The sequence below is a fragment of the Natator depressus genome, chromosome 11, assembly GCF_965152275.1.
Source record: "Natator depressus isolate rNatDep1 chromosome 11, rNatDep2.hap1, whole genome shotgun sequence".
Classification (NCBI taxonomy): domain Eukaryota; kingdom Metazoa; phylum Chordata; order Testudines; family Cheloniidae; genus Natator; species Natator depressus.
This window is the reverse complement of record NC_134244.1, coordinates 52,915,189-52,942,016: the sequence shown is the minus strand read 5'-3', so window position 1 is coordinate 52,942,016 and position 26,828 is coordinate 52,915,189. Positions and strand designations below refer to the sequence as shown.

The window sequence follows — 26,828 nt, the reverse complement described above, 5'->3', positions numbered from 1 at the left end:
AAATATACCAGGAAAGAAGTGCATGTTCATGCTGCTCCTTACTCCACTGGTGGTTCTATTGAGTATTGGAGACATCCAGGTTTGGATCCCAGAAGATCAGTATTGAATCTAGAGGATGGCAGGTAGTTTGGTTTCAATATAATTGTTCCAGCTGATCCACCTCTGCCACCTCCAGCAATCCCATTGCCTCCTTCCTTTACTGCCGTGCAGTAATATCATGGGTGGATTTGGGCCTATAAAGTAGTTTTGTTCTTCGCTCTCTCCTACCCTTTTATTTGTGTTGTGGGGTTGGGTTTGTTTCTCTGTTTCGTTTTTGTTCCTTGTTACTTGGTTTTTGAGAATAAACTGTCTTGTTTTAATGATACTGATGCATAGATGGGAAGTTTGGTGGTCTCAGTTCAGTTCCCAGCGTACACATTTCAAGAGTCACTATCATTGGCACTAGCCTGCAACCTTAACCAATAGACCAAGAAGGGAATAGAAGCTGAAGTACCCTTTCAGTCTAGAGAGGAACACTTCATTCTAGGGTGGAGAAATGTATCCAGCCATTATCAGGGCTGTACCTGTTCTATGGATAAATACAACACTTCTCATGTCTCCATCTCCAGTAGAGGGCTTTGGCACACAGGCTAACAAGCTGGAACCCTCCAGATTTCTAAACTGACACCAACATTTGTAAAATATTGAATTACAATAATAATCATATTGTCCCATTCATTAAAAGTTCAGGTCCATCAATGGCTATTAGCCAGAATGGGCAGGGATGGTGTCCCTAGCCTCTGTTTGCCAGAAGCTGGGACTGGATTGCTTGATGACTACCTGTTCAGTTCATTCCCTCTGGGGCACCTGGCATTGGCCACTGTCAGAAGACAGGATACTGGGCTAGATGGACCTTTGGTCTGACCCATTGTGGCCATTCTTATGTTCATGAGCTGCTTCATGCACCTGTCCGGGGAGTAAGGGGATATACGGTAACCCCCTTACTCCCCCGTAAGGGCTACATACCCTACCAATCTGTGCATGGGAGCAGTGGGGCTGTGGTTTTTAAAAATTAAAAAAAAAATTTAAAAAAAAAGTGGGTGAACTAACCTAAACTAAACTCTATGTTCCCCAAATGGGAAGTGGGTAAACTCCATTTACCCTTGACTACACTACAGGACTGCATGGGAGGGAGAGTAGCTGCCATGGAGCCAATAGTGCCTCCCCCCATAGGTGCACAGGGAGCAGCTAACACCTTGTCTCCACTTCCGAAACAGCAGACAGCACAGACAGCGTGGAGGGTGATTTAATCCATGTCAGGTATAGGACTGCCACACACAGTTCTCCCCTGGAGCAATAGGGACCAAACTGGGACTCTGAATCACAATTCAGTCCCCAGTCTACTCCTATGCCAGTACACCTACACACTGCTCCTTACCCATGGCTTCTCCTAACCCCATGATCTAGCCCTGAGTCGTTAAGCCAGAGTTTTATATAACTGTTCCTTCCCAGGACATCTGTGGGGACTGAACTTGCGACCTGTGGATCTAAGCATGAGTCCCTACTATGTATGCTAAATAACCAGATTGCTAGTGCAATGCCAATAGCAAACTCTTAAACTTCAAGATCTGGTCTCATCACTCGAGAGGGACAAAGAGCCACATGTGCTAGTGTAGGAGAAATTGTTTTAAGACACATTTGTCTGGTTAGTGCTTTTTATTTTCCCTTTTAGACCTGCTAATATCACTGATTGCGTCTAGTGAGAGTGCAAGCACATGGCAGGTGGTTATTGTTATTTGTATTACAGTAGCACCTAGAAGTGCCAGGCAGGTTGGGACCCCACTGGGCTAGGCTCTGTATAGACATATAATAAAATAATTCCTTCCCCCAGCTTGCTTACAAGCGCGGTATAAACAAAATACAATGGCCAAACAAATGGGGATGGGACAGGCAAGAAGGGTAACAATAATACGTGCTTGTTTTGAATGAACTAGCATCATTGTGGCTTATAGGAAATGGATTAATGGGTTAACTGGAATTTTGTCAAGCAATCCTCAACCTATTCAGTTGTTTCACCAGTACTGTGTATAAATGTAGGTACATTTTTATGGTTTTAAAAACTCAGAAATGTTTTTAGAATATAATTTTTTTCAAATATGCTTTGATTATTTTTGCTTGGTATGAACATCTGGGGATTATTAGTGTGCCTTTATTCATAACTTTCCATTATTAATTATGGCAACAGACTGAATAATTATGATATACTGCTGTAAGAGGCAGAGATCTTACTATTTTTGCAGTGTACTGTATTAGAAACCATTGTCTCAAACATAAAAAGTACTACGTTATTTTTAAAACAGAAAATGGATGTTATCCTCAGTCCAGGGAACTCGTTTGCATGACAACCTTTAAAATGAATAAGTGACTGAGTCGTGCAAGTGTCTTTTGTGTCTGAGAAAAGATATGAATGCAATTTAATTCAGAGGGATCCATTTTTTTTCCCTGCTTGGTAAAATTAATAATATCAGGATGGTATTTATTACACGGTTTTCAGGGAGCTGCATATGGAAGGACGTGAGAGGCTCAACTGCCTAGTGTGACTCCACTGAAGCCATTGAGTTACTCTTGGGTGAGTTTAGCCCCATGTTGTAACATGCTGTTGGGGGGAGGTTTTCAAAGGCACAGGTGGCATTTCGGTGCCCAACTCCCACTGACTGTCAATGGGAGTGGGTTCCAAACTTCCATTTGTACTTTTGGATTCGTTCTCCCTTTTGAGCAAATTCTTCAGGTCAATGCACAGCCCAAGTAGCACTCTGGTGGGGAAGTGGAGGAAAAGGAGTCTTCTTTCCAGAACAATGATAGAGCTGCTCCATGGAGTATGTTGGCTCCAGGAGCCTTCTGCACCTCTGCCATAGCAACAAGACCATACAAGAATGACACCTCTGGCTGCAGCCCACATCTGTCTGCTTCATGCCGCCATGCAGAGAGCTTCTGCACATGGGACTCCATGTTACACAGGGTATGTGCCCTTTACACATGCCCCCTTCAAATTCTGCCCCACGTTCATCACCCTTGAGAGTAGAACTTCTCTGGTTCTGCTGCACCTTCCATGGTCACAGGGTCAGGATTTGCAACATTTTAAGAAAAATGGAATACCCATTAAACAGATGGTTAATTTACTATAGTTGAGACATGAACGGCTGTTAGTGACTAAATTGTTTCCTGCTGAAATATGGTCTGTTCATTGGAAGCACTAATCAGATGTAGGGAGTCCTGCTCTGTGGAGCACAAACTTGAACAAAGGAAATACTGTATCTGTCTGTTCCATCAGAACCAGGGCTTTGTTGTGACATCTTGGTTCTTATATTGCTTCTCTCACCTCGCTGTCTGAGCACCTCATGTGCCTGGGAATTCTGGGTAGCTATGCACACATGTAGTAAAATTATTTAATGGCCCCTGCTAGGTGAGGAGTGCTCTCAACTGTTGTTGAAGTAAATAGAAGAAAACCCACTAAAACAATCATGAATTATCAGAGACAGGGGATTTGAGCCTAAGTGGCATCATTGCCCCACTCCTTCTGCCCATGCAGTGCAGTGGATATCTCTGGGTTGTGGGGGCATGGCTAGGAGGGAGCTGTGCTGAGGAAGTGCTACAGCACCATTCCCCCTGCAGATGCATAGCCACAGGAAGGAACGCTGACTCTGAAAGAATCGTGGGGGAGTATCAAAGGATTTCCCCGTGGATGCACCAGCAGTGTTGGCCCTGTACCTTCGCTCCAGTCATTGTAACCTTTCCAGGTAACTATGACCATCCCGGGAGCTTTTCCACATGCGCTGGGTGGGCCTTTGTTCTTACAGTCTAACTTTAGCTCTCTAGTCATTTCCATTGCCTTCTTCTAAACTCCTTGGACAAATTCCTAATAGTGAAGTGCTCAGAGCTGCAGGCAGTAATCTTGGTGCCGTCTCACAACAGATGCACTGAGAAGAAATATCATCATGCTGCTCTGTGACATTGAGCCTCGCATGCGCTGCTCAGTACCACATTGGCTTTTCTTTCTCCCTTCAAAATAAATGTCTGAGTGGAAGTGGATGCTCTGCTCCTCCCTCCTACCCCTTGGCACACACAAACATATGCATACACACGATCTTGGATGCTTGTATAATCTGAATTACACACTGCTTAACCATGTCTCTCATTTAGAGAAGGAGAGGTTGGAATTCTTCCATGTAGGCTTTGGTGCATATCATTGGGAAAGTTGCCAGATATATGAAAAGGGACACATTTCCAAAAGGGACAGAGAAGTTTAAGAAGTAGAACTGACCCAGTTAGGAAAGCAAGAGGAGAGTCCCTTTTCCCGCATTTAAAGAAAGTGTGATTTGTGAGGAGTTGCCACTTCAGTACCAATAGGAGAACTCTGATGTAAATTTGATTGACCTCAGCAGCATTTGAAGTGTTGTGTTATTATATAAGTGAATTCTTCTTCACGTTGTCTCCAGTGAGATAGGCATAAAATAGCTTTAATTGAATATTTGGCATTGTGTCTTCTGGTACCATCCCATATTATGTCTACACAACTATGCAATCTCCAAAAAATGCAATCTCGCCCCACTCATGTCCATTCAGAATAGTACCACAAAGATCATTTTCCTAACCCATCTCTTCGCATCCCTCCATTAGCTGCTTCTTCATTATGGCATCAAACATAAAGCTGCTTGTCTTCACTCCCCTGGCCCTAAACAGCTTGTCTCCACGTACCTATCATACATTAATCAGTACTGAAAGATCGACTCCTGCCTCTGATGACCCAGGATGCCAGCCTAAAAGTCTCCTTTGCCATGTTGCCTACCAAAAACTTAGGCTGCTGATATCTTTGGTCCACTGACTGTCAACCTGGCCACTTGCCTCATTGTTTCTTGTACTCTCCTGTCAGTATCGACCAGTTGTCTTGTGGTTTATATTTTGATTGTAAGCCCTTTGAGACAAGAACCATCTTCTTGTTCTGTATTTGAAAAGTGCCTAGCACAACAGAGTCTTGGTCTAGGACTGCAGCTCTTAGATGCTATGATAATACAAATAATAATAATTTTGAAAGCCCATGCTGGGGAATTTCCATTTTACAGTAGTGGTAGAACACAAACCTTAATCTTTTTTACCTAAGCCAACATTTTCTTACATGGTCATTATCTATTAATTGAGTGCCAATACTGTGCGCTGCGCTCTAGGAAACGGAGGGGATGACATGGGAATCTATAACCTAAGGCACTGATCTTGCATGTTCTTACTCACATTATAAATCTCATTGATTGAGATGGGACTATTCATATAATGTAGAATTAGACCATTCTCAAACATATACAATTCCCACAGTGCCAGATTTTTGTCTGTTCCCATTCAGAGTAGCTCATTTGATGTAAATGGATTTATTCCAAATTTTCTCTGGTGTGACTGAGATTTAAATCTAGCCCATTGAGTTCAAAGGAAGTTTGGGGACCGTGAAGACTGCAGGATCAGGATTTAGATTGCATTTTCTCTGTCCTGTGTAGAATATGCTCCTGTTCTTAGACAAATTCTTTCTTCATTTGTATCTCACCTTCTATTCAGAGTTTTACATAAGATTCAATGGTTATTAGCTTCCAAATATGTGTGCATAGATACAGATGTATAGTTAGACTGAAATTAACAAAGTAAAAAGAATACTAAATGCAGTTGCAGTAATTTTTAATGAGATGAAATCAATATGTCCTTAAACATACATATTAAGGAGCATAGACCAGATATCTGTAAATGGATGTCTTTTATTTAACATTTTCTAAGAAATTCCTTCAGTGGAAGCAAGGTCTCTAAGACCAGCCATCTGTTATTACATCATAGATTAATTTCCACTTGAATGGTCCTGAATAAACTTTTTAGTAACTAGTTATATGCTTATAACCAGTTTTATAGTGATTTCTTTTCATCATGTCCTTATTTTATTCTGTTAAATGAATGCAGAGACGGACCTAGTTAATGGCATTTTTCTTCCGTTTTTTATTTACTTGATCTTTTGTTTGTGGAACTCAATCACTCATTTCTGAGATAAAGAGCAATTACAAGGCTTTCTGTCATTTGGAAGACTTGGAAGAAGTCTAAAGTATGGAAGCAATTGTCTCTTTTTTCCCACCTTGGAGAAGTTAAAATTATGAACAAGCAAAAAATTTTCCCAAGAAAGAGGGAACCAAGGAGGAAAAAAATGAGGCATTAAGTTATTAAATATAACAAAAATTCAGTTATGTTGTTTGTCACTTCTTTGACTCACTGCCCCAGGAGGGGTTCAGGGAAGGATTATGCCATTAGAATCATATAGCCTGCTAGCCCTTGTACACCAGCCCTGCTGCATGGACTGGGGCAGAAGGGAAGCATGGTCCCAGGTCTTCCCAGCCCCTTTGGCTTGATGTCCACCCTGGAGCACATGGAGGGAACATCCCCAGCTCATCCCCAGTTACAGTGAAGAGCTCCTGGCTTTCCCCACACCCTGTACAAAGCTCAGAGAAAATCTAGCCCCAGTGATCCTAATGAAAATGGCATATGCAGTGAAGTAAATTGTAGTAAATGAAGAGCACTGTTATTAAAGGGTGTGGCACAGTATGATTTCCTTGTTAAGAGTCGACTTAGTGGATTGATTTAAGATGCAGTTTTTCCTGAAAAAATCAAGATCTTATCCGTGTTCATGTATTCCCATTAATGTCTGAGATAACTGAGGAAAATGTATAATCTTCCATTTCTGTTGCTTTGGAAGTTCTCCACTACAACCGGTAATCTGCTTAGATGAATGTTACAGATATTCCAAATGCTAAGAATTCTTTTTCAAAAGTCTCGAATGCTGTAATTCCAGACAGAAGTTTCTTGAAGACAATATTAAAATTACATTTTGTTTTCTTTCAATGTATTTGTAATTGTGTGACCATAGATAATATGCAAGTGAAGAGTCACTGGGCCCAGGGGTGTTGTTTGGGCTTCAGAAGTCAGGAAGGATTTTTTCCCACAGCACAGCATTGCACTGAGAGGTGCACTATGGGACTGAAGAGCATTTCTCAATCTTTTCATGTATTTTTCCTCACTACGTCCCTGTGAGGCAAGGAAATGCTATTATCTCCAGTATGCAGGTGCGGAATTGAGACACAGAGTGATTACAACCCAAAGCCTCAGGTATTTAGGCCCCTAACTCCCATTGGTTTAAATGAGAGTTAGGCACCTAAATACTTTTGGGTTTCTGGTAAAGTTACACAAGTAGTCTGTGGTGGAGCTGAGAACTGAACCTGTTTCCTTAGTCTTAGACTAGTGTTCTAACCATTGGATAGTCCTTCCTCCAAGAGGTTTGTGGTCCCTTCTGGTGGTGAGATGGTGATTTTACAGGACAAGCTATCTGCTACATCCTCTGGAAAATTCTAGGAGAAATGGTTCGGCAGATTTAGCTAACTGGAAATGCAGTATGTGGGCCAAAAATGTGGGAATGTTTAAGTCTTTAGACATCTATAATATTTTTTTCTATTTTTTTTTGGATGTGCCACTCTTTTTCATGTTGTATACATAATAAATGCAAATAGAAAAATAGGTGTGAAGCATCCTAAGAGAAGTTCATAGTAACAGGAAATTCTGTGACTTCAAATAGGACTGAAGTCATGGGGGAGGGGGTTTCTCGTACCACAGAGTCTCCATGATGTTCCCCACGAGCCTGTTGAACTGGCTAATAAAACATATGGTATTGGTCTTTGGTCTCCACAGCTACTTCCGAGGGTATACTTGAAAATATTCTCGTAGGCATACAAAGTTTAGAAGATTATTTGATTCTTTAGAGAGTAGATTAGATTTACTGTCTATAAAAATGTCTGATCAGGAGAGAAAAATTAAAATTTATTGACAAAAGTATTAATGAAATCCATGAAAAATTAAATAGCTGTGGACAGAACACAAGACATTTGTCATTGGGCTAATTCAAGTACTTTTGCCTAGGAAATATGACAGTCTATAACATTTTGCCACGATCTATGACATGTGTTCTGGATTTTCCCAACACTCTTGTGGGGAAGAAACTGTATGATTTTAATGCAGAAGCTTTACATATTACGAGTGATTGTAACACTCACACACACACACTCCCTTCAGAAGTCTAAATTATTTTCTGTCTCCAATAAGGAGCTTCTACAAATGTTTTCCACAAAATCTATTACCCATACAATGATTGTAACTTTCTTATTACCTGTTCATCTTAAAAGGCTAATAAGTAGAGATGGCCAAAAGTCAGAATTTTCATTTTGCAGGAAAAGTTTGCCATTTTAATATTTGTTTTCATTCCAAATTTGGGGGATAAATATGTTTTAAAAACCCCATAAAATACAATTTTTAAAAAATCCATTCTAAAAATATTGTTTTGGGGGGGTAGTCAAAATTTCATCTCAAATCTAAATTATTATTTCAAAATGTTTCATGGAATTTTTTTGCATTTTTGTTTTATTATTTTACATTATTTCATTACATGTCAATAGTAACAGTATTGCATATTATCACATCAAGTCAATTAATTTTTATGTTTATATTATTTTATTTTCAAAATCATTGAGTCGTTGCTATTTAATACAGATTGAAACATTTTACCTTATTTCCTAGATCAAAGTGTCTCCCATTTGTGTCGTAATGAAACAGATTGACGCTTTGACAGTTTCAGTAAGAACATAAGTTAAGCACTCAGTGATGAATTAGACAAGCATCTGTTTTCAGTATCCTAGAAAAATAACTCCAGGTTAACACAAGGATATTGAAAACAGCAGCTCCTCATATTAGTACACTGAGAGCTTATCTTCTTTTCATGTTGAAAGTGTCAATTGTCAGTCTGTTTCATTACAACACAAACAGGAGACCTTTTCAACAGGAAAAGAAGATGTGATGTTTCAATCTGTACAAAGGAGCATCTACCCTTAGTGATTTTAGAAGTAAAACAATCGAATAGAATATTTAACTATTATATTATGCCATTATGATATGTCATTTTATGATCTCTGAGTAGTACTGCATAATATGGCATGACTTGCCATGGTATGACACATCGTATTATGCACTGACATGTCATGAAAATTGTCAAAATAATACAAATACTGTGAAAGTGAAAAAACCTAACATAAAATAAATATTGAAATGAAAAATTCATTTTGAAATAGAATTTTGAATTTTTCCAAAATGAATTTTTTGAAGCCAAAAATTTTGTTTCATGGGAAATTTCATTAAAATCAATACAATTTCATTAAAATGTTAGTTTTGTTGAAATGACGTTTTCTGATGAAAAACTGTTCTGAAGAAAATTTTCCAACCAGCTTTACTAATAATAGGTCTGGGGGGCAAATGTGATAGTTCTTTTAAAAACAAAACATTGAGGTATACTTCCAGGTGTGTCAAGAATCACATATGCTCAGAGAAAGAAACTATTGATTCTACAAGCTGAATTTTCATCTTTGGGCTATCTGTTTTATTTCCATTCAAATTTGGTCTTAGGAAATTTCAGAAAAAGTATGGCTTCCATTATTTTGATGAAAATAAACTTTTCCTTACCACCTAGCTGTCTAATAAGGATATATATAGAATGCTTCATATTTGAAGATGAGCTATCAACCTTAATGTTACGTCAATTTAATAAACTTTGAACTCATGGGTAGTATTGCTCTCTGCCAGAAAAAAGAAGTATGACTTTAAATTTAAGCTTTGCTCTCTGTAGATGTGAGATTGGTGCTGAAGATGAGCTCCTTAGTTTAGTGATGAAATCTGATTAGTTTAAATATGTGCCTGCAGTATCTGCTTTTTGAATAATCACAAATTATGCTGGGAAAACCCCGTTATTTCTTCTCCTGTGAGGCCTGGAAACCTGTTTTGCTCAGTTATAACCCCCTGGGTATCATAAAGTCTTTTTTATTTCATCAGTGGTCTAAATGTTAAAGAAAATGGCTTTGCTTTATGGGTCTTATTTCAGTAATTATTATTGAATGATGAACAGTGAATGAACCACACATGACAAATGGTAGTCTCATTGCTTAATGCATCTCTGGAAGGTGCTCTGATAGAATTATGCTATGGTAATGAGCATTAGAACCTAGACGATCTAGAAATGATTTAAAGAAATAAAAGCACATTGCAATGGTTTGATGGTTTGTTTGTTTTTTAATTGCACTGATTTTCATAGCTCATCAATTCAAAATGAAACAGCTTTTAGTGAATACTTTATTTTTTGGATTTGGGTCTCCTTGAGTTTGTAAAAATGAATCTTCTTATCTGTGCAGTGAAAAAAAAAATTTGCAATACGTGGAGAAGGTCTAAGGTTTCCATGCAAGAGAAATATTCTGGTTGGGAAACAAAATGCTCCCATATCGCACAATTGTTAGAGAATTTGTTAAATTGTATGAACTCTGCTTTCATCCTGTTTGGGATGCTCTTCTGTCTTTTGAATAACTTAAACTGCAGATCAAACTAGAAATGAGGTTTTCTACCATACTGTAGCTTTATGCTTGATAAGATAAGGAAAGGAAATCTTGAGAGCTCAATATCTAATTGCTTTAGAGAAGACTCTAATCAACAAGAGGAACTGTGGATGATTCATTTCTAAATTTCATGGTTTCCTCCTATCTGGATTAAAAGATAAAGCATTATATGGAGCATTTGTAAATCCTAGGCTATTCCATTACTGATCCAGTCAAACATTCTCCATCACAGTATTATACTTACGGATTTACAAATTATTGGGCCTAGGTTATCTTTTGCAGTGTGCTAGGGGCTAGATGCACAGTGTACTGTTTTTCACACAAGACATAACCACACAAGGAGGGAAAAATCATTCCTTCTCCTATATGAAAGGTGTTGCCATCCCCTGTGCCCTGAAACCATGGAGAACCCTCCACAAGTTCAGGGATATGCCTTTATCCACTTCCACCCTTGCCAACACTGTTACATTTTCCCAAGAGGTAATGCGGGCTAGATTCCTCTCGGCACTGTGAAGTCCACCCCCTCTCCTGCTCCAAAGGGTATCCTATTGGTGGTATGGTGGTGTTGCCCACAAATCAAGGAGAAGCAGGGATCCTTGCTAGTCCAGGGCACAGGGCCACCTGCAGACAATTCTAGGCCATCTGCAAATTCACCAATATCCACAAGGCTTGGAGGAAAAAAAAATGCTGCTCTCTGCCTTTTTTTGTAAGGACACAAACCCCATCCCATAGCCTTGTTAGCAATGACTGAATCTCCAAATAGTCCAAATAATGTGGATATTAGCAATGGACACAGCTGGCCAGAGCTGAAAATGCTTCAACCTCAAGTTTAGACAGGACCCAACCATGTCCAGCACCACAACAGCTGACACGTCTTTCTACTAACAGGTGTATGTCTTACTGTAGCCAGGCTCAGGAGGGAACCTTGGGGAGTTTTTCTCCCATGAGGCCCAATATGGCTATGTTTTCCCTCAAAAGGGAGCAGTCTGGTCCATGCAAAGGAGCTATGCATCATGATACCTAGTATCCCACAGTGTTTCACTACCAGCCGCCCTTCCACAGGTAAGACAGCTACATCACGATGAAGGGCTCAGTTAAGGGCCTAGATAGCTAGACTTGTATTAAAATATGTATGTATGTCGTGGTGAACAGTGGCTATCAAAAAATGGGACAATAATATAGCAGCCGCTCTCCATTGTATCCTCACACAGGAACTGCCCATAACCTACACAGCCAGGTAGGCTAATGCTGCTTATTTCAGTGTTAGTTACCTCTCCATGGTTCTTATCACCCTGGTTTGGAGTATGGTAGCACAGCAACTGTACTGCTGGGCAGAGAAGAGCCTCTGAAAGATGTTGACACTGCAGGTACTTTGCACTGATAGCACAACTATTGCAAGTTTGTACCGGACCCCCAGGCTTCATGTCTCTAGCCCTTCCTCCACGGCTGCAAATTCCTTGCTCAAGCAGGAGAAAGAAGGGCTATTTCTGCATCCTCAGCCTGGTGCACTATTTTTCAACCCCTTCCAATGGCTTTTCCTGCAGCAGGGGAGAATTTAGCCCTATATTCTGATATGTCCTCACAAAACCCTAATTATGAAAGAGGGCCTTGCATGTTTTAGCAATATCCATAGTTCGGCCACTCCTCAAGGTTTTCCGGGATTGTGGTTTGCTTTTATCTCTTTTAAGATAAGGAAGAATACTCAACTTTATTAGTGCAAGTTATGAAGATAGCAGAATTCTCTTTGGACAGTAGTGATAGGAAAAAATGCATTATGAAAAATTGAATCTTGGATCTGCTATACCTGTTTTTCCCAAAGGCAAGATAATACTTAAGCATACCTAATGCTGGCATGGCTGAGCTACAGAGCTGAACATAAATTATCATTGTTTTATTAAATCCAAGGAAAATGCAAATCTTTTGTTATTGCTTCCATTTATTTCTGTCAATGCCAGATATCTATCATCAGATATATCCCTCCATTATTCGCTTGTTTTTTCTGGCTAGCATTATTATTGGTGTTAAAATGTATTTTAAAATATTTCTAGCAAACTAGAATATTATTATCATAGATGAGAATGCACAACAATGTAAAATTTAAAAACAAAAATCAGCCTTACCTGTTTCGTTAGGGCCAGAATGTGCAATTAAGAGCACAGTCGCTATCCGAAGTACACACATTTAGAGCTAGGCAGGAAATGGGTTTCCCATCCTGTGAATTTTTTTGAGATTTTGTCATTTTTTTTCCCTTCCTGAATCAGGACAAAAGTCAAAATCTTGAAGATTTTTGTGAACTAAAAGCCTGAGAAAAAATTTGGATTGGCAAAATGTTTTGTTTTGATCATTTCAAAATATTTCATTTCAATTTTGACCTCTTAATTTTTATTTTTCTTTTACTAAAAGTTAACTTAAATTTGGAAATAAAAAGTTATTTCAAACTGAAAAAAAAAATGGAAATTTTTTGTTTCAAAAATATCAGAATATCCCATTTTGACAAGTATGAAATTGGATGTTTAAATAATTAAAACATTTTTTTTCAAAAACGGAAAATTTGTTGAAAATGATCCTTTCCTGCAAACAGTTTCACTTTTTACAACTCAGTGTTTTCTGACTAAAAAGCATTTCACCGAAAAATTCCCAGCCAGCTCTCTAAAAGAGAGTCCATCATTTTGCACTCTTTAGTCCGCTGACCCCAGTGCACCCGGCCTACTGTGTAAACCCGGGCAACTGGGGATTGGGCTGTGTCTTTTCTATGCCCCTTTCATCTAATTTCTCCCTTTCCCTCCTAGCCTTTTGGGTTAAGTTTACCCTGCAATAAAAGACCCATGGCAACAAGTCTCTGGGCCTGGGTCAACTGACTTGGGCTCATGGGATTCACGCCACAGGCTAAAATAGCAGTGTAGGGGTTCGGGCTTAGGCTGGGGAAACCTGGCAAGGGCGGGTGGTTACACTGTAGAACAAACCCAGGTCAGTTGAGCCCAGCTCTGAGACTCGCTGACAGGTGGGAGGGGGTTGTAGTGCACACATACCACTTGCTATGACTTTGGGCTCCCTCATGTGTAGATCCTGCCTTTGTGTCTGGCCTTGCATAGCAGGCATTGAGGGAGAATGTTCTCTCTCTCTCTCTATGCCAGGGCCAGATAATCTGACATTTCACATATTAAAAAAAAAGTACAGATATAAGTCTATGAAGTATGTGCCGAAATCCCTAACCCAGATAGGACAGCTTTGAATGTATTTATCAAGTGTAGTTAACAACTTGATGTTCTACCAAATGAGAGTGAGTATATTGCAGATGGTGCTTAGGCATTTAAACACATTATGTAAATGTTAAACATAGACCCATTTCAACCTAAATTCATATTTGGAGCTTTCAATTTACTGACAACATTGGGGTAAATATTTTCTTTGATTCATATGTCCAGTGCCAATCTAATGCTTGTGGAAATATACCTGTGCACATTGCAAGAGACTATATAATAATGTTGTATGTCTCATCCAAAGATCTCAAAGCACTTTATGAGTATTAAAGAATTTATCCTCACAAGCCCCACTACAGAAGAAGGGATCCCATTTTACATCTGTGGAATCTGAAGCACAGAGTTGTTAAGCAACATGCCCAGTGTCACACAGAAAGTCTGTGACAGAACTGAAAAAAAACCCAGGATTTTTAAGTTCTACTCCTGTGCTTTAGCCACAAAACCATCCTTCATCTCACTATGTTTATTCCACTGAGCATAGAATCACAGGGTTAGAAGGGACTGCAGGGGTCATCTAGTCTAACTCCCTGCCAAGATGCAGGATTTGTTGTGTCTAAACCATCCAAGACAGATGGCGATCCATCCAGCCTCCTTTTGAAAACCTCCAGTGAAGGAGCTTTCACAACCTCCCTTGGCCACCTGTTCCATTGTCCTACTGTTCTTACAGTTAGGAAGTTTTTCCTGAGATTTAATCCAAATCTGCTATGCTGTAGTTTAAACTCATTCCCTCTTGTCCTGCCCTCTGGGGCAAGAGAGAACAATTTGTCTCTTTTATGGTAGCCTTTCAAGTATATCGATGTCCAGATTCTTCCTAGCCCTGCATGATTCTGCGGAGAGAGAATTTAAAGGAGAACAGATATTATTGGACATTTTTCATGGAATATGTTGTGATGTTTAAATATAGTAAAAAAAATTTTAAAATAGTAAAGTTAGGTTTTCTGGCAACACAGTGCAAAAACCTAAAGGGAATTAGATAAGCAAAAGAATCACAAAATAGCTTACAAAGCTCTGCATCTATGCTAGGTGATTCCTGTCTAATATTAGTCCTGTTTAAGCATAGATTTCTGGGTTGCAAAATCATTTCAGTATTTCTCTTTCTTTTACAACTAAATAGGAGTCTTTCACATCTTGCCCTTTTGAATTTTTCCTATGTTGTATCTTGAGCATTTAATGCCATGTTTCTTCTCACCTCCCCTTACTTCATGCTTCCAGGTTGATGATGTTCTTTTCACCTGTGTTCACAGAGAATGCAAATAAACTGGAAGAAAGTGCCAGAGGGATCTACATTCCTTGTCCAGAACACTACAATGGCTTCTGCATGCATGGGAAGTGCGAGCATTCTACTAATATGTTGGAACCATCTTGCAGGTAACACTTTTCCTCCAGAGCAGGTGGTGATAAGTGGAAGATGTAGAGTTGCTAATATGTGTAATCTAGATGCAGTGTGGAAAATAATTATTAGCCAAAAACCCTTGTATGGTAAAGCACCTTAGACCTAAATTATGCAGCAGAATTGCCCTGAATTATGCCACAATGTCAATCGATTATAAAAACATGAAATAACCTTAAGACATATTTAAATATTTTTAAATGCACCACAAAGGGCAAGCGTAGCCAATGGGTGCTTTTCGTTGACTTGTAGCACTGAAATCTAGTATTCCCTGATACTTTCACAATAGGCAAACCTTAAAAAGTGAAGAACTGAATGGAAGACAATTTCTTACAGCTTTGTGTGCAAGGTGACTTAGAAAGAGGACTGGGCAGGGAGGACGAGTGGTGGTTGAAGTGGGGGCAAGGAGATGAAGTGCACATTTGCTGCAGCTATTGTTCTGAGGTATACAAGACAGGGAGATTGGAGATCAGACAGTTCCTCGGAAGCTCTGCATGGAGGGTACCGGCTCCTGCAAATCTCCCCTAGATCCTGTGGTCCATTTTGGCCTTGGCTACCCCTGCTTCTCCATTCTTCCAACCACATTATTGTCTCCTGCAGCTGGTTCCAAGGCTTGGAGGTGGGGGCTGTTGCATGCCTCCCCTTACCCTAGCCTGGAGCACAAAGCTCAGTGAGCACCACCACCACCTCTAAGACAAGATCCAAGTCTCTTAGAGTTGCTGGTGCCATTGACCTGCAAGGTTTCCCTTGTGATGCCTCTCCGCTCCACTGCCAGCAGCACCGGAGCCAGCCCAGGGGAACAGCTAGACTCCCCTTCGTGGGAAATCAGACAGGGAAGAAGGTAGCAGGACGGGGAAACAGCGAGGAGAGAAACAGACTTTGTGTGGCAGTGGGCAGAATAAACAGGGATTTTAGTGGCAATTGGACAAACAGGTAAATTATGTGTTCATTTGCAGGGCCTTCAGTGGGTAATCTGCGTCAGAGTCCAGCACCAGATGGCCTGTACCCCACCAAGGGAAAAGTACCAAACATGGGATATTTTTGGCATTCTCGTCCAAAAGCACAGGGAGTTCTAGCATCAGAGGGGATTTGGGGACCTCCAGGAAGGGTCTCAGCACCATCTCCTCCCACTGAAGTTAATGGGAGTTGAGGGGACTTGGGCCCACTCAGGAGGCACTCCACATCTGTCAGGATTTGCCCCAAATTGTGACAAGTTTATCCCTAAGACTTCGTTGCGCATTAGCAAATAAAACATTCTGGCCTGAATCCTGTGTCACGCTGCGGCCACTTTGCATTGCTATGGCACAAAGAAGACCTAGACCCAGCAGGCCTGGCCCCCAGGGATCTCGCCTAGATAGGGATGTCCTTGGACAAGAGACACCAGAACTGCTCCTCCCACCTCTCTTGTTGCCCTGGGGGGTGTTGCTGTAAGAAAGAGCAGGTTGAGGCTCCCCTGAGCCCCAGTGATCCCCGGCTGCCCTATGGCTACTTGGCAGCATCAGCAGCTGGTGCAGGTGACAGCTACATTCAGGAAACTCTGACCTGTGCCTAAGGACCACCCTAGTGAAGAGCAGTGCCAGGATTGGGGTAGCGCAAAGGCCAGTACTTAGATCTGAAACCGTACAAATTCAGCTTGGACATAAGGCACACATTGTTAGTAGTGCTGGTGATTAGCATTGGAATGAGCTGATTCTCCATCTCTCTAGGTCTTCAGATCCAGACTGGAGACCTTTCTGGAAAATATGCACAAGTTATTGTGCTCAGTCCAGGGGGAACAGGGTGAAGTGTAATGGCCTGTGATATACAGGAGGTCAGACTAGATACCCTAATGGACCCTTGTGTCCATAAACCCTATGAATCTATTGGCTATTACCTCTTCAGAGAAGGGGTCTAGGAGCTAAGGAGACTGCTGCGGCCTTGGGGCTAGGGTGATAATAGCAGCTGTGAAGCAACCAGACTTGGTGGTGCAGTGGGTGCCTGCTCTCTGCTCCTGACGAACAGGCCTCGTGCATGGTCCAAACATTCGGGCTCTGTGGGGTGTGTAGGATTTTGCCTTTTATAGGAAGTATGGGGAAAGCAATAGCTAAAGAGTAAAATAGACTATCCTAGAGGCAACCCAGTGTCATCAAAACCAAAGCTTTTCCCAGACAAACACGTTGGCATAGGTTGATGAAAAATGCATGGCTCACCTGTGAATCCAAGGGAAAAGCAGGTATCCCTGCACAGCCCTCAGCTTTTCAGGACTGTCATTCATTTCTCCTACCCTTTGTCTGTCTTGTAGGCTGGACGCTCTTTGGGGCAGGGACTGTCCCTTACTGTGTGTGTGCTTAGCACAATAAGGTGCCAATCTAGGATGGGGTCTCTGGGTGCTCCCCTAATCCAAATAGTCACCACATTTAAGACATCCAAGTAGCTATGTATCTCATTATCGTAGCCACTTGGTGTTTGTGAGGTCAAGGCAGTCCTCGCGTAACCTGGAAGTATAATCTACATCCCTTTTTAAAAAAAAAAAAAAAAAAAAGCCCACACAGTGTCTGCCAAGTGGTACTTTTATACACAGAGCCTCCCTCTCAAGTTCTAATCAGGGGCATAGTCTGTCCCTCTGCTAAAAGGGATGCAGGAGATCTAAGTAACAGGATAAACATCTTTCACTGCAGGTGTGATGCAGGCTACACTGGACAACACTGTGAAAAAAAGGACTACAGCGTTTTATATGTGGTTCCAGGGCCAGTACGATTTCAGTACGTCTTAATAGCAGCTGTGATTGGAACCATCCAGATTGCTATCATCTGTGTTGTAGTCCTCTGCATTACAAGGTCAGTATTGCTACGTTTTTGCGATAGAAGAAAAGGGACTTGGTTTATACCCACTTGATTCTCCAATTACACAGACTAGTACATTTGCACTCAGATAATGAATCCCACTTAATTCACTGAAGTAGGGGAAAGAATTGTTTGGTCCCAGTGCTGATTTATTTATCACGACTGTATTTTCAATGCCAATTTATTCAGACTTAGGCCACACCAGCACATATAGCAAATGAAGTTTCACATTCTGTATTCAGATGCTTGGATAAAATATTGTTCATATAAATAAAGGGAATGTAAATGAGGCAACTGGATCAACAGTTACTAAATAAATCTACTTCTACCTGTATATGTATTTCCAAAGAGCCCATCACTGTAGCTCCAATCCAGCAGAGCACTTGAGCACATGCATAACTTTAAGCCAACTGAAATTATTTTAATAAAGGGGACAGCACACAGGCTTAAAGTTATGCATGTGCTTTGGTGTTTTGCTGGATGGGAACCTAGATAAATATCCAGGTGTAATGTTGCATTTTTGTAAATAAAGAAGCGCTTATTAGCATGGAAACTGTGGCCTCAAGGTAGTTCAGAATTAAAGTGTGAAGTGTAATTATTCTTCTCAGGCCCACAAGTGCTACTGTACAACCTCACTGACCCAGTTTCATTGTTTCTGGAAGAGTTCAGAGTGAGCCCTGGCTTCCGAGTTTCTCCAGGCTTTTGTCAGAAATCACCAGGTGAAACTCATTCAGCCCTCGTACAGCTCTACCGATAAATCAGATTGAAAAAGGATTTATTTCTAAACAAAAGGCAGGAAAATAAAACACAGGTATCATACCTCTATAGAAAATAAAAGCTCTAATATATCTCAGTATCAGTGTTGCACTGTCTGGTTAGAGGACAAGTGCAGCATTTGCTCCTGGAAAAGACAAAAAATGATTAATAAATCCTCCCCTGGCCTAAATGCGTAAAGCAAAATCATCTGCTGAAGCTTTGAGCTGCTTTCTGGCCAAGCTGAGTTCATCAAGTCTACTACCTTTAACAGTAGATGCCAGAAGAGGCAATGGATTATATTAAAGTGGGTTACAGGGAACATGGAGATAATTCATACCAAAAAAGAGTGTACATAAAAAAGGAGATGGAAAAATAACTGATAAATGGGAAAATGCACCATGTCATTTTCTTTTAGTGACTCTAGTTTTTTCACCTTCAGGCAACCTAGTAAGGTAGAGCATGTGAGCAGGGGAAAAGATATGAATCCTTCCTACTTAACAGATTTAGATTAGGATCTATGGTACTGCAATCTAGATGACATATCCCACTGATACTTTTAATATGTGTTAGCACCTCCCCGCATGTTCTAATGTGGTTAATTCATAAATGTTGACCTTTTTCTATAATCCCTGTGATTATTGCAAAACAGCCTCCAAACCTCACTTAACAACTTAGACTACATTTCAGATACAGAGACCTAAGTGCCCTAAGAAAAGTGCATGCAGTTTGCAACTGCCAAGAGTTCTGGTTGCAAATGCACATGTGACTGTATGATTTGCACAAGTATGGTTGAGTGAACATGAGTGTATTGGGTTGAACTCCAGGACATCCCAATGCATGAACTCTTCCAAGTAGGAAAGACAATAAAAATGTGCTCAAAAATCCTTATATGAGAGAAGAAGTCAAACTTGAACCCGTTAGACTGTCTTATGGCCAAATTCTCAGTTAGTGACTTTGATTTAAGTTTCATCAGTTTGCACGAGCATGGAATTTGGATCTCTGTGTCTAAAACTTGTACTTGTGTGCCATTCGCCAATATTATTATTACTAATCATTTATTTGTTACTATTATTAAAATATGCATGTAGCACTGCAAATGCCTGTGGTGCTTTCCAAAGCTGAGCATTTCTGAGAGGCACCCAGAGCCTCCAGCTCCCACTGAAGTTAGGAATCACAGTAGTGCTCATCCTTGTTCCTGACTGAGCACATAGAGAGACACCCACCAGAGACCTTCCAACTTGAGAGACAAGACAAGACAAAGACGGAACAGTGTAGGTGAAGGAGGACTTGGAAATATAAGGTTATGCTCAGCGTTGTCCTGTCTCTCAGCACTTTTCTTTACTGCTTTGTATTACTTAGTAATGGCAGTTTATTTGTATTTAGTTACGGCAGTTTATTTGTGCAAATAACTTGATTAAAAATGAATGGATTGTGTGCTTTGCCTGCTAGGATTACACGATCACTGACTCAAGCCATCCTGTTAGCCTCAGCTGGCTAGAAGGCAGGAGGCCTGTGTTCTAGTTCCTAGTTTACATTATTTTAATGGGTATGTTCATAAATAAACATAGGTCTCACACTGAGCGCATCACAAAGCTCGGTTTACTTCAGGTGGCTGAAGGAGTCAAGGACCAAGTGGCTCAACTTCAGCTCATCACTGAGTCTATGGAACCGGACTCTGTTCTGAACACAGCCAAAGACCCTTCATCTGAGCCGGCCACAGGTAGCATACACTTAGATCCCCTATTGTACCATGTTTTACTGACTTTAGCAATTGTGGTAGTAGTATCTCAAGTTCCTTGGTACCGGTCACCTTTCTTAAACCGACTTTGTTCCCACTAGCTGGTAGTCATCTGGAGTAGAGGTTTCACTTTGCATTATAGACTCACACCGTGTATATGTTTTCATTCAAGAAATTTTGTTTCATAAAAGTAAGCCTAAGTTTCAACTCAGTCCAGTTGACTTTGGACCCCATGACCACACCGTCATTATGTGAGTTCATTGTAGAGCAACCCATTGCTTCCAGCCGGGCCATCACTTCCATCTCATGGTCTGAATCCACTCTTGTGCTGAGAGATGGGTTTGGATCCACTGAGCGAAGGCCTTTTGTCCAATGCTAGCACACACGCCCCCACTGCCACTCATCTGATCAGCTGGGGCCAACCCTCACTGAATCAATCCCTTTTCTCCCAGCCCAAATGCACCTGTAGGCTATTTCTTTGTTGTTAGAACTTCTCAGGACCTCCGATTCCTCCCTTTCCTTGCTTCAGTCTCAGGTGCTGTGCCATATGTTTGGTAGCTGCACAGACCAAACCTGCATCTCTGGATTGTCCCTGGAAACATTCCAACTCTGCCTAGTTACTTGTTAGTGACAGGATAAGGACCCAATTTTCAAATGTGGAGGTGTGAAGGCATATAAATCTATATTTAGCCACCTAAAGACCTGTTCAGCGCTTAGGTTTAAAAACAGGTCCCTAATTCCTTTTCTTTTCTTGTCGAAAGAAATTCTGAAATCTGTGCACCCACTCGCCCTGTTTAAGGATTTAGGAGTGTTTCTATTTCCAGTTGTCTTTTTGGAGCTCACTATTTTTCTACTAATACTCAAAATAAAAATGGAATATATGTTTTAAGAGGATATTTTAACAAGGCACCAGTCACGCCCCCCGCACAGTCATCTAGAGACCTGTCATCCAGAGAATCAATGCTTTCACACACTTGTCTCTCAGCTAATAGCACTCTTTCAGCTCTAATTGTTAACTCACATTTTGGCTTTAGACTTGGGTATGGAGGTTATGCTAGTTTGTTTGAGGTTTGTTTTTGGTTTTTTGGTTAACAATCTCCATTTTTGTGAAGTGGCCAGTGGTCAAAGGTCTAATGTCCATATTCATTTTTTCTGATTGGTCAAGCATCCTTGATTAACCTGACCATGACATTTTATTGATTCACTTGCAGATTCTAGGTGCACTATGATTTAGTGGTTCTGTGCTTTCTTGCTTGAGAGATTCCAGAGATCATTCTTGTGGAATATTGCAAGGTCCTATTTTGCCACCTCTCTTGTTCAGTGTGCACAAGAGGCTACTCTGGGCTATGAGACTGTCAGTGAGCTGATGACATGTAGCTCTGTGAATCAGTCCTAGGTTTGCTAGCGATGGTGCCCTAGTTCATAGAAAAGGTTTGCAAATGAGTATGGGATCTTTCCTAGTCTAGCTCCTCCTACTGTTTCCTGAAAATTGTTATATTAGTTAAGAAATAATATGCGACAGTTCAGTTAAGGAATGTATTGTGTAGGACATGCCTATTACAAGGGGGCAGAGTTAAAGTTGTACTTGCAACTTTAACTTTGACATCACTTGTCTTATGAGTAAGCCTACCATTATGTCACAGAAGTCACGGAATCCATGACTTCAATTGACCTTCATGACATTTTCTGCCCCCGCGCTGCAGCTTCCAGCCCGCCTCCCACCCCCGGCAGCTCCTAGCCCCTCCCCCCCCCACCCCCCCCACACACACACTGGTGGGGGCACGCTGCAGCTGTCCAGCTGGGGGCGACGGAGACTCCCCACAGCTGCCCAGCTGCAGCGACAGCAGGCAGATCCTGTAGCTGCCCAGCTGCAGCAGACAGTGGGGGACTCCACAAAGCTGCCCAGCCGCAGGGGACAACGGGAAACTCCCCGGAGCTGCCCAGCCATGGTGGGTAGCAGGGGGGCCCAACTCTGTGGGCAGGGGACCCTGCAGATCCCATTCCCACAGCGGCAGGGGACCCCAGAGCTCCCACTGTCCATAGGGGTGGGGGACCCGGGAACCCCAACAGCAGTGGGTGCTGAACCCACTTCCTCATTTTGTCAGGGATATTTTTCGTGAAAGTCAGGGACAGGTCACAGGCTTCCATGAATTTTTGTTTATTGCCTGTAACCGGTCCAGGACTTTTACTAAAAATATCCATGACAAAAACTCAGCCTTACTTATGAGTGCTTAACCATGCAACCTTAGTTTTCTCTTACTGTAATTTTTATCAAGGCTGACATTTTTCACAGGAATGCAGAGAACATGGCCCAGTTGTTCTTTCTGCCACATTGTTTGGGAGGAAATCTAGTGACTGGGAGGAAGATCTGCTTCCTCTTCAGCTTCCCATCCTCATATTCTCACCCAAGCCCTTTTGTTAAGCAAATGCCTCGCTATGATTTGTGTATTTTCCCCCCTATTTCTTTCAGAAAATGTCCCAGGAGCAACAGAATCCACAGACAGAAGCAAAACACAGGGCACTACAGTTCAGACAACACAACAAGAGCATCGACCAGGTTAATTTAAAGAGTGCATGTTTCCACAATGGCAAAACTAACTGCAGAGAGCTTGGACTACAAAATACAGTATTATAGACAAAAGATTAAAACAAGATCTACACATGTTGCCTTGCATTTGTGGTAATCTACACCAATGAAAACATGTACTACAGCTATATTTGATTATGTATGGATATATTTGAAATAGTATACATTGTCTTGATGTTTTTCTGTAATGTAAATAAACTATTTATATCACACAATATAGTTTTTTCCTTTTTCATGTATTTGTTATATATAATAAATACTCAGTGATGAGAAAAAAATGGCCTTAGATTTGCTGTATCTTATAGCTGTGTATAATCTTGGGATATTATAAATGGACACCAACAAATAGCTTTTCATATTCCAGTTCTAGTGGCACTGTGTTAGCCTCTGCCAGACTCACTGGGTAGAGTTTTAAGTAAGTCCAATATCAAGGAAAATTATGATTACAGGAAAGATGAAGAATAGTTTATTCTATTCTGAGTAGGCATAAAATATTTCAGATCCTGGAGTCAACTACATTTCATCAGCCTTATTCCCCTTTTCCTCCATCCAGAGGTGAAAGTAAGCCAGTACGGGCCGGTACGGAGTACTGGTAAGAAAGTGGCCGCCGGTACAGGCCGGTAAACAGCCGATGTTAAAAGTGCTGCCGCGGCAGCACTTTAAGCACCGTACCGGCAGGGCCGCTGATGTGGGGGACAAAAGGTCACTGACAGAGCCCCAGTCCCCCCACTTTGCCCAGGACCACGGCCACCCTGCATACCAGTAAGTCCTTTAAGTTACTTTCACTCCTGCCTCCATCTTTACTTCCCCCCCGAAGCATAGGAGTCTTTGCCTTCAAAATTAAATCATAACTGAAGGGAAAACGGAAATTCTATGTAACTGTTAGAGAAGAGCAGGGAGGATAATGTTTCTATTTGGAAATGAATGAGGTAACTGTCAAGGTGAACCAAAAGCATACACATTGGTCCGGCATGCAGCAATCTTCAACTCTTGGTCACTGGGGTGAGTGAAAAATTGGTTCTTTTTGATGAGTGAAAATTATTAGCTAAAAAAAGTTAATAACATAATCATAGCTGAATGCCAGAGCTGTTTGTTCCTCATGAACATGTTGATATAATGTATTTTTCTTCAAGGAGAAGGTGAAAACCACTAACAAAATATCTCATGAATAACTTTCTGGATAATCCCACTCCATTACGTGTAATGGAACTCAGAGTATGATTATACCTCAGGAAAATAGGGAAATGCATTAGGTTGCACATCCACATGATGGACAAGATATTAAATTATTCCCACGGCAGCTTGAGAGCCTTTGAGACTTACTCGTTCAGAAACCAACACTATTCTGCTTTGTTTTACAAAGTGGGGGGTTTACAAACTGTGAAGACGAAAAGGTTATATTTAAAGGTCAAAGTCTGATACCCTTACTTGTGTTCAGTAGCGTTTTACTCCCTATGTACTGTTCCATTGATCATTGAAGTAAGGTACTGTTCATTATAAGTAAGGGTATGAGAATCAGACCCTGAAGAAACTGAAAAATAAGATCATTATAGTACTCCCCTCCAAATGAATTTAGCATTGGCCTAGAGGAAAACACCCTGACAAGGATTAAGAACTGTTTCACCATAACAAAGGGCATATGGAATCATTTTCAGCCTTGTTGTTAACTCCACTGGCTTACATGAAATTCCCTATTCTATACATTATTAGAGGCACTATGGGTATTAAGGTGCAAGGCTACAGTTTCTCATCATTTACTTTAGTTACTGTTAGTAACTGGTTTCAGGGACAGGCCATTAGAGTTGATTATTTCTATGGCCTCTTACAAGTTATCATTTCTTTTCTATTGTTTTTCCTAAACCTTTTAAAATATCTTTATCGTGTGTTGGGCACAGGGCCTGGGATTGTGTCTGGTTAATTAATAAAACAAGTTGGCAATAGGTGTCTACAGTTTCCTGGTCTCTGCTGGTGGAAGGGTGTGTGTAAGTACTGTGGTCTCCGTTATTTTCAGGTAGTGGGGCAGATTATGAAATAAGATTTTTCAGAGTAAATGACTGGGAGTTTGTTGCTGAGCTGAGAAACCACCTGCTTCAAAAATTTGTTAACTCTGTGGGGGGTGAGTTTTGGTACATCCTTGTTCACAACTGATCTTCCATTTCTGTGTCTGTCAAAGATTATTTTCCAATTAGAAAAACAGTAACCAAGTTGAGTGAGCATGAATAGCATCATGACGGTGAGCAGGTGTGTCCCTGGTAGCACCTGACTGCTTCTGTGCTCAAAAATGGGAAAATAAATCCAGCATAAAGTACATTTTCCTTTGTCCCAATAACAGCCATTATTCCAACAGAATAGCTCTTCCACTTGGAGGATCAACAGCAGATAATATAACATGTATTCCCTGCAGTAGGAGCATCTAAAGCAGGAGGATGAGGATTGAATTGAGTATCTTCGCAGCCACCACAGATCACAGAAGGGAACTTTCAAAAGTTCCCTTAATTGAACTAGTGTCCCTGTAGGGTTCTAACACCCTTCCTAAGCTTTGTTCAACAGCTAGATACTACATGTATGGCAATGAACACTCCAGAAGAGCCTAAAAGCCATTGTATTAGAGATAAATTCAAGCAACCAACTGAATCTGGAGTACAGAGACCTCATCGATTTGTAGGGTTCCAGTCTGGAGTGTTGTTTTTTATCCAGAGTTCAAATTTCAACCCTCCAGCCTTTCGCCAACAACAAAAAGTCTGGGAACAGTTGGAGCTGGAGTACTGATTTCTGTCCATGGCTAATGCACACATAAAAAGTAGGGTACTAGAATAGCTGCATCTATTTATAAATTGATATATCTATATAATATATACACATGCGACAAATGTACCTTAAGCCCCACTATTTTCAAACTTGTCTGCCTAAAGTTAGGCATCTAAAGCCATATTTAGGCATCTATATAAGTGGCTGAGCACCTGCTGCTCCTGTGACTTCAGTTCCTACTGCAGGTGCTCAGCACTGCTGAAAATAAGGCCACTTATTTAGGCTCCTAAATATGGGCTTGTGGGGGAGAAAGGTAAAATATGCACAGAGCACTTGCGTGCCCAGCTCCCACTGAAAGTGAAAGTACCCTTGGGCCTTTGACAGGCTCCCTAGAGATCCCTAACTTAAGATGTGCAAGTCTGAAAATATTGGTCTCTGTGTTTGCCTTTTTCTCTTCTTCCAGCTACAGCTTAATGAAGGTGCTGGAGGTTTCACCCCAAAACTGAGCCAGTACCTGTAGCAAGCTCAGTGGCTTTTTATTTTTTCCGAGTTGCTTTCAGATAAAGCTTATTATCTGAATAGTTTGAGCAGAGAGATGGGAATTTTACGGGCAGATTTAACTTAATGAGATTAGACGAGGTGGTGCTGGCATCTGGTGTGTTTTGGACCATTTCCGTGAGTGATGCTCCATCCTGAGCTGGGAGTAATGTAAATGAGTTCGTTTGGCGTTTTGCAGCTTGCCCACTGGCTCCGCCATCTAACGCTAAACAAGTTAAGAATGCAAATACGTGCGGCGCTCACTGCTTACAGTTTTAAATACTGCATTTGGCATTTTTCATAGGATGCTTTCACACAGCTGTGATGCCGCAATAAAAGAGGCTGGCTAACAGCACATATTTGTTATGCAGAAAGCATGGCAGGACAAAGGCAACATATAAAGCTGTTTGTGAGGAAGAGCAGCTCCACTCCCATTGTAATCATGAGGGCAGAAGAATGGTTTTGTAGTTAAGGCATCACGAGGGGAGTCAAAAGATTGGGTTTCAACTCCC

At 41.1% G+C, this 26,828-nt stretch overlaps 1 protein-coding gene across 2 annotated transcripts in view; it reads left to right on the top strand.

Annotated features, from left to right (window-relative positions):
- The window catches only part of TMEFF2 (transmembrane protein with EGF like and two follistatin like domains 2), a 175,314-nt gene extending 152,149 nt beyond the window's left edge, over positions 1-23,165 (top strand). The window contains exons 8-10 of one of the 2 annotated variants that reach the window (XM_074967793.1): positions 14,983-15,106; positions 17,786-17,944; positions 22,915-23,165. In XM_074967793.1, the coding sequence (XP_074823894.1) occupies positions 14,983-15,106; positions 17,786-17,944; positions 22,915-23,011 (380 nt within the window). In that variant the 3' untranslated portion in view covers positions 23,012-23,165. The remainder of the gene's footprint in view (positions 1-14,982; positions 15,107-17,785; positions 17,945-22,914) is intronic. The other variant, XM_074967794.1, reaches the window with a different exon arrangement.
- Positions 23,166-26,828: the final 3,663 nt, after the last annotated feature.